The sequence below is a fragment of the Camellia sinensis genome, chromosome 12 (genome assembly GCF_055761805.1).
Source record: "Camellia sinensis isolate YWXY chromosome 12, ASM5576180v1, whole genome shotgun sequence".
NCBI lineage: Eukaryota > Viridiplantae > Streptophyta > Magnoliopsida > Ericales > Theaceae > Camellia > Camellia sinensis.
Genome location: NC_138972.1, coordinates 55,507,455 through 55,516,321, shown reverse-complemented (window position 1 = coordinate 55,516,321; position 8,867 = coordinate 55,507,455). Strand labels below are relative to the sequence as shown.

The 8,867-nt window shown below is 29.8% G+C and overlaps 1 protein-coding gene across 1 annotated transcript; it reads left to right on the top strand.

The window, feature by feature from the left end:
- Positions 1 to 3,231: 3,231 nt before the first annotated feature.
- Positions 3,232 to 5,156, top strand: LOC114262507 (transcription factor bHLH106). Its single transcript, XM_028202870.2, has 2 exons — positions 3,232 to 3,729; positions 4,458 to 5,156. The coding sequence occupies exons 1-2, from the start codon at positions 3,364 to 3,366 to the stop codon at positions 4,905 to 4,907; spliced, it is 816 nt and encodes a 271-aa protein (XP_028058671.2). The 5' UTR covers positions 3,232 to 3,363; the 3' UTR covers positions 4,908 to 5,156.
- The last annotated feature ends 3,711 nt before the right edge of the window (positions 5,157 to 8,867 follow it).

Sequence of the window (8,867 nt, the reverse complement as noted above, 5' to 3'; positions counted from 1 at the left end):
AGAGGATCGTGATTCTGTAATCGATTGCTTATGAACAACACTTGTACCTTGTACCTTGATGATGATGGTGATGAAACACAATGCAATAGATAGGGATAGAAAGACAAAGAAAAGAAAGATCTAAACAAATAATATTTGATTTGGCTTGGTATTTCAACAGATAGAAAACAAAATTGCATAAAGATTACACAAATAAAATTTTGATAAACAAAATTTCCATAGATAAAATTTGGACAAATAGAAAATTTACACAGAAACATTTGAACAGATAGAAAATTGACATAGAAAAAATTTGAACAGATAAACAAAAAAATTGAACAAATAAACAAAAAAACTTGAACAAATAGATATAAATTTGAACAGATAATCAACGAAAAGTTAAACAGGTAAAAAAAAGGCAAGGGGTAAAATTGAAACAAAATGTCCTCCAAGAGTTTTCACTAAACTATTTCACAAAGTGTGAACCTCTCGCCAATAAAAAGAAAAATTCACTGAACTTAATGCCATAGACAATTGCTAGAGTGGATTTTTTTACTAATTTTCTCATGAAAAAAAAATACTATATTTATATTTTAAACATAGGAATTTAATTTGTTTCATATAAAAGTTTTTTTAGAATAACGTGATTTTCATTTGGCAAAAAAAGTAGGGATTAAAAAAGTATAAAAAACAAAATAGACTAAATAAGTCAATATGATAAAATGTCATATCGAAGCCATAATTATTTCATTTTTTTTCTCACAAAAGTTAAAAATTCAAAAAAAAAAAAAACAATCCAAACAAATTTTTAAATCTAATCTAAAATAGTCTCAACTCATAAAAACCAACTAAAATAGCCCTAGCCAAACAACACCTTAAGAGTTTTCAAATATTAAGGGTCTGTTTGGTAATGTTTATGTTTTCAGTTTATATTTACAAAAATTTTATAAACTGGTTTTTGTTTATTTTTTGTTTATTTTTAGAAAAACATAAACTACAAACGCATTTGGTAATTGACAAAATGTTTAAAAAAATTTAAAAATATAAAAAAGAGTGAGAAATGACAAGTGGTGGCAAGTGGCGGCGAAAGACGGTGGTGGAAAGTGGTGATAGTGGGTGGTGGGTAGCTGGTGGTGGCGGGTGGGTGGGTGACGGTGGCGGGTGGTAGCGAGTGGGTGGTGGTGGCGGGTGGGTGGTGGATGGTGATGGTGGGTGGCTGAGTAGGTGACGGTGGTGGGTGGTGGGTGGTAGCGTGTGGATGGTGATAGTGGTGGTGGTAGGTGGTGGTGACAGGTGGGTGGCAGTGGTGGTGGCGGGTGGGTAGGTGGTGGCGGTGGTGGTGGCGGGTGGTGGGTGGTGGTGGCAGATGGGTGGGGGATGACGGGTGATGGTGGGTGGTGGCTGGTGGTGGTGGTGGTGGATGAGTGGGTGACGGTGGCGGGTGGTAGGTGGTGGCGAGTGGGTGGTGGTGGTGGTGGCAGGTGGGTGGCGGGTGGGTGGTGGGTGATGGTGGTGGGGGTGGTGGGTGGTGGTGGCGGGTGAGTGGTAGATGGCTGGTGGTGATGGGTGGCTGGTGGTGAATGGTGGTGGCAGGTGGGTGGTAAGTGGTGGTGGCAAGTAGGTGGCGGGTGGTGGTGGCAGGCGGTGGATGGTAGTGGCGATTGGATGGCAGGTGGGTGGTGGTGGCGATGGATGGGTGGTGGTGGCGAGTGGGTGGCAGGTGGGTGGTGGCTAGTGGGTGGTGGTGGCAGGTGGGTGGTGTGTGGTGGTGGTGGTGGTGGCAGGTGGGGATGGGTGTTGGGTGGTGGTGGAAAATGGTGGCGGGTGGTGGCTAGTGTTGGGTGGTAAAAAAAAAAATTGAAAACTCAAAATGGAAACACATTTTTTGTGTTTTCATTTTTTGGCCAAATTTATAAACTGAGATTACTGATTTATAAATCAAAAATTTTACCAAACAAGTTTTTATTTGAATTTTTAAAATTTTTATAAATATAAAGAGAAAACTGAAAACGTAAGTGTTACCAAACGGCACCTAAGAAATCTACAAAGTTATGAGTTTAAATCAACTGTCGGTGTTGGACTTATTAAATGAAGTTTTCTTTTACTAAAAAAACAATATGATAAAATAAAAGGGAAATATCACATCAGTAGATTTTAGAAAAAATTATTATAAATCAATGAAAAATTTTATAAATATTATTAATTTAAATCATAAATTTTTTCATAAATTTAATTTTTTTTTTCTTGCCATCACTGGCACCTAATTACTCCTAAAATAAATATCATTGGATCTTACATGATTTGTTAAGAATATTCTTTTACTTATAAAATTGATCAATCTGAAAAATGTTAATGAAATCCAAATTTATGTAATTATATTATAATTTATTTTTTTTTCCAAAAAATAAATAGGGATAATTGTAAAAAAAATGGTATAAACTCAAAATAATTACAAAGAGATAGAAATATAATATTTGGTTAAACAATCTAATGCATATATAGATTACTTATACTTCTATGATATTACAATTATTTTGTATTCATATCATATTTTTGCAGTTCTAATGCTTCGTTGGGCATAGGCTAAATTGACTAAATTAGTCAATAAAGACAAAAAAAAAAAATTATTAGCAAAAAAATAGGTTAATTTAGTTAATAAGATAAAATATCACATTTAAATCATAATCATTTCATTTTTTTTCTCTTACAACTATCAAATTAACTAAAAAAATTAAAAATTAAAAATTTATCTCAAACAAAATTTTTTAGTCAAGTTAAAATAATTAAAAAAATTTATCCCAAATGAAACCTAAATATTAGTATAAAATTGACGTCAAGGTGACTATAGACAGTCCTCATGGTCCATCACAAAAGGTGACGATATCGGGAAATTTGAACATTCTAATGGTCATCCAATAAGTCGGTAAAGGGTGAATATTCGGTAGGTCGAAAACAATACTTAGTGATAGTATGACTAGTAAAAAGGGTTAAAGTATTAATTATATGGAAAATGTTTGAGAGTCATAATTTTTGTGGTTCAAACAGTTTAAAATTGTCAAAATGATATCGTTTTGACAATTTTAAAGTTATTTTGTACTTAAAACGACGTCGTTTTAACAATTTCGAGTCATTTGAGTCACAAAAATTGTGACTCTCAATCATTACTGTAATTATATATGTTGAGTGATTGAATGATATAAAATATATAAAAAATAATAATTGATAAAAAAATATGAAGACGTATTTCTTCGAAACTATTATATAATTTTCTATGGACAAAAAAAACTCTTAAATCTTTATACATAAGGAAGTGCTACCAAAATCAACCATATATATCCGAAAGAACAACCAAACACATAAAGCCAAGAAACCAGCAACACAAATATGCAGCCCGAAAACTGGCCGGAAAGCGCAGACTTGTACCGGTATTTGGCCGGAAACGGAGTGGTGGACGTTGGTGGTATCAACTGTATGTACGGGATTCCGGCGAATTGTTATGATTTTCCGACGACGACGAGGATGACGACCCAACATTGCCAAAGTGGTTATAATGGTGGTGGTGCGTCGTTTTACGGCCCTAGCTGGGAGGTGGTGTCAGGAATTACAGAAACGAGTACTACTACTACTACTACTGCAGAGGAACGAGCTCTGGTTGCTTCCAAGAATCACAAAGAAGCTGAGAAACGCCGTCGTCAGAAGATCAATTCCCATCTCGACAAACTCCGAACTCTCCTTCCCTGCAATTCCAAGGTACCCCTCTCCTCTCTCTCTCTCTCTCTCTCTATATATATATATATATATTCTTATTAGGGTTACAGCTAAAACTGTGAATTTCAACTATAAAAAAGGCCTCTCTCTCTCTCTCTGCAATTTCAAGTATTCTCTCTCTTTCTCTATATTTATAGTTTTATTTGTATTATGAAGCTTAGCTAGAAAAGACCTATCTCTCTCTCTTCCAAGCAAAAACCCAAAAAAAAAAAAAAGGCCTCTCTCTCACTTTCTCTTTTATATTTCTTTTTTAGCTCAGTTTTGATTACAAGCTCTCTTTTTTGTATATGTTTGTAATATTGATGAGTGCTATGATGCAATTTTTTTGCTCTTCCTCGTTCTTGATGTATTTTTCTGTTTATTAAGATTTCTTTTCACTGATATATACGAGAGAGAGAGAGAGAGAGAGAGAGATGCATAGTCAAAATAAATTTTATAAAGTTGTAGTTTGAGAGGAAAATGGTCAAGAATGTAATCTGTGAACTTTTCCGATTCTGAATTCTTAGATCCAAAGCTGTTTTTGAAGCTTTTGAATGAAATATTCCCATTGCTCTGATGATCTGAAAAAGAAAGAAGATAGAACAATCATCAAAACCCTTTTTATGAGGTTTCTAGGGTTTTAAGGCGTTTGGGAAAGTCATTCAACTTTCTCTCAAATTAGGTTTTCAATTACTTTATCTAATTCTGCAAAAATGTTGAATTTTCCATAGACAGACAAAGCTTCGCTGCTTGCAAAAGTGATTCAACGCGTGAAGGAACTGAAACAACAAACCTCAGAGCTCAATCTCGAGACCTTCCCTTCCGAGACCGATGAAATCTCAGTACAGTACTCGAACTCCAACAAATCAATCAACGACGGAGGAAGATTGTTGATCAAAGCTTCTCTGTGCTGCGAAGACAGGTCCGATCTCATTCCTGATCTCATCGAAACTCTGAGATCACTCCGATTAAATCCTCTGAGAGCTGAAATGGCAACACTCGGAGGAAGAACTCGAAACGTTTTGGTTGTTGCAGGAAACGAAGATCAAAGCAGTGATGAATTGGTACAGTTTTTGAGAGATGCATTGAAATCTTTTGTTCATCGATCTTCGAGTTCTTCTGATCTCAAAGACCGATCTAAAAGGCGACGTGTTTTTGATAGTAGCCCAACAATTGCTTAACCATTTTTAGTGTTTTTGATTGTTTTCATTTCATGTATTTGATTTGATTTGATTGTGGGTGAGGTTTGTTTTTGTATAATTGTATGAGTGATTTTGTGTGGGCTGATTTGTATGATTTAGGGTTTTAGAATTATCATCATCAACATTAACCCAAATGTAACAAGTAGTAGTAGTAGTAGAAGTGTCGTGAGAATTGAAAATTGTGACTTGAGAAAGAGGAAATGCTTTTGTGAGTTGTTCAAACATAAAGTTAGCATTCAGTTCCAAAATTAATTAGTAATTTGTAGGGTAGTTTGACCGGCCACCAGCGTTTAAAAGTCAAGACGAAATCTTATATGGATTGGATTAAAAATTTCAAAATTGTCTATGAAGAGTGGATTTAATTGTATTAATATTAATTTTGGATGTACCAAAAAAAAAAATTGAATTAATATTTATAAGTAATTTCTTCTGTGTAATATTAATCAATAGGGCATCATTGGTAAGTGATACAAGATCTTGTACATTGGAACCAATGGTTATGGAACTAAATCCATCGGTATGGAACATTTTCTTTTCCAAGTGAAATTTCCTAATATATGAACAAGTGAAAAAGTGATTGCGTTGTGGAGGGCAAATTTCTTACACCTCCATTGAAGTTTAACGAAATTATAGATTCCTTCTTGAAGTTTTAAAAATTATATCCCGCCTCATCGCAATTAACGCTTTTAACAAAAATTATAAATTAACGAAAACGTCATTTTGACAAATAAAGGCAAACTACCTACACCCCTATGAGGTTTAGTTAAATTACAGATTTTCCGTTGAAATTTAACTAAATTATCATTTTTAAATAAGTTATGAAGTGCAAAATTAAAATGGAAAAATACTTATCACACTACAAAAAATTAAGGTTTAGACCAAAATTTAGGGACAAAATTATTTTTAATGGACCAAATATTTGTGTTGCAAAATGTATCGTTATTATATTTTTAGTAATGAAAATTGAACATTAGTGATTAATTATTATCTTTTTGATATCAAACTTTTTGTCTCAAAAAATAATCCATTATGAGACCAAATTATTTTGTCCATAAAAATTTATTTATTATTGACATTTTTGAAATTTTATTGCTAAAAGTCTTATTTTTTACTTTTCAGGATGACATTTTAGCAACTATTATCATGACAATAGAAATTAGTCCATAAATACCTTTTGCAACAAAATTTTCATTTTTAGAAATCAAAAAAATTGATTACTAAAACTCTTATATGTTGTAGTGTCAGATTGTGAAAATATCATAAAATTAATAAATAATTAAATAAGTTAAAAACACAAGAAATAGCTTGTCAAATTTTTTTTATAATATGTTTGGTTTGATTTTTAGAAATTTATTTTTAAAAAAATAAAAAATTAATTTGGTTAAGAAATAAAAAATAAAAATTATTATTAGTATTATATAATTTTATCTTTTGAGTAGTTAGAAATAATTTTTACAAATTAAATATATTTTTTCATATTTATTTTTATTAAATTAGTTTTTATTTTTTTTTAAATTCTGAATTTTTTTTTTCTAGACAACAAATCAAACATGATTTCAAAAACTTAATTTTTTTTTTCCATCTAACGTAATTGTTTATTTTGTTAATTTATCAAAGGGATTTCAGCAGGGTAATATCGTCCATCAATTTATATTTTGGTGATATCATCTAACCATTCTTAACGTTTAGCTAACGATAGGAGTTAAATTGTTATGCAAATATAAATTTCGGAGGCGAGATGTAATCTCTAAAACCTAAAGAAGAAATCTATAATTTAACTAAATCTCAAAAAAAAAGTGTAAATAATTTGTCCCATTATGAAATAAGCAGCCTTTGTATCTTAATGCACATATTTAATTTATTCAGAACTATCAATACAGGATTCATTTTTGGAAAATATGAGTCAATGTAATAATAAAAATATTTCTAGTGGAGCAGCTTTCCCAATCTCTCGAGAGAAGGTTCACTCATATATTTTCTCCAAGTCTTGTATGGAGAAAATATATATATTAAAAGAGTTTATAAATCATATAAGTTAAGATCAAATATTTTATTTAAGCCATGTGAGATAAGTAATCGCATCAAAATATGGGATTTGATCGGCATATTCGAGTTGATAAAAGAGAGAAATAAGATGAAAAAAATTTGTCTCAAGTATGTTGGTCTTCACATCTAAAGGTGATACAGAGATAAAGGTGACAAAAGAAATATACTTGTTAGCTAGCAAAAAATACATTATGACGATTTGGTTTTTGTAAGAGTTCAAGTGATTCACGGGTGGTTTGACGTCCCCTATATAATCTATCTTTTTATCTTTTTTTCATTACATTATCTCTTTACTTTTCTACATATCTTTTCATAAAAAGACAAAAAATACACTTATTTAAATCATCCTAAACAATCCATCAATGTGATAGAGAGACAAATGAAAGGAAAACAAACTTTTAAAATATGATATAATTTTTGTTATATTTTAATAAATAAAAAACGATAATACATTTTTTTAAAAAGTTTTTTAATAAAGATACGTTAATATGTTTCGCTCCTAAAATATTTAATATGTTATTAATTTAAAATATCATATAAATAATACAAAATAACAATTGAGATTGTTGAATAATTATCCCAACCTAATCATCAGAACTGAACTTATACACGTCAAGTTATGGTGGTTTGGAGGAGTAAATATTAAATATAACGGTAATATCATATGACGTATTACATTTAATAAATGATTTTAATTTATGATAAATTGATAATAAATCACTATATTATTAGATTAGCCAGAGACAAAATTTTGTATTTAATTTTAGGATAAATTACACTGACACTCTCCAAGGTTTCTGTTTAATACAGATTCTCCTTTCACATTTAAAAAATTACACTTACCCACCTATCAGATTAAAATGATATATTTGCCCATTAACCTTATACATATAAAATAATAAAACAATACAGACATTTTGTTCATGTCATTTCAATAGAAATAACAATCATCTTCTTTGGTTTAATTCACACAAAAAATTGACTTTTTTTATTTTTCGTATTTATTTATTTTTACTACTTTTTTCATATTTTAAGCAATTTTTTTTTTATAGATACACCTAATTTAGATATGCTTAAGAAGCATAATATTTTGTGATTTTTTTAAATTCACCAAATACAAAAATACAAAAATACAAAAATTCAATATATTTTTTATTTTGTTGTATTCAGTAGATTTAAAAAAATTATACAAATTTTATACCTTTTCAATATATTTAAATTAAATTGATCTAATCTAGATATAATGGCGAAAATAAAAATAAAAAATTATATTCATATATAAAAATTTATACAAAAAACATCATAAAAAGACAATATGATTATTTAAAATATTTTAGAAGATGACATTAGCAATTTAGAGAACAATTTATAATGAGATTACAAACCTTAAAGAGAAAAATTTAAGCTCCGTTTGGTAAGCCTCTCAAAATATAATTCTACCAATTGATTTGAGTGTTGTTTGTTTGGAGTTTTCAAATGATAATTCTACACTCATTTCTCAAAACTTAATTCAGAACATAATCATTACTTTTCAAAACTCATAACCAAACACATAATTCAAAACTCTTTTCGAAACTCAATTCAAATCAATATTTTAATCTTTTTAAGATTTTAAATATTTTAATATTTAAATATGTTACGATTTTTTTAATTTTTTAATTTTTTGAATATTTTTGAATATTTTAATTTCAAAATATCACGATTTTAATTTTTTTAATTTTAAAATATTTTATAAAAATAAATTCAAACTCTATTTTATAAAAATATTTTTAAATATTTTAATTTTTTTTGTTATGTATTTGGTTACGATTTAAGTGTAGAGTTGTGAAAGTAGTATGGAGTTTCAAGTTATGTATTTGGTTATGAGTTTTAAAAATAATTTCTTAATTGAGT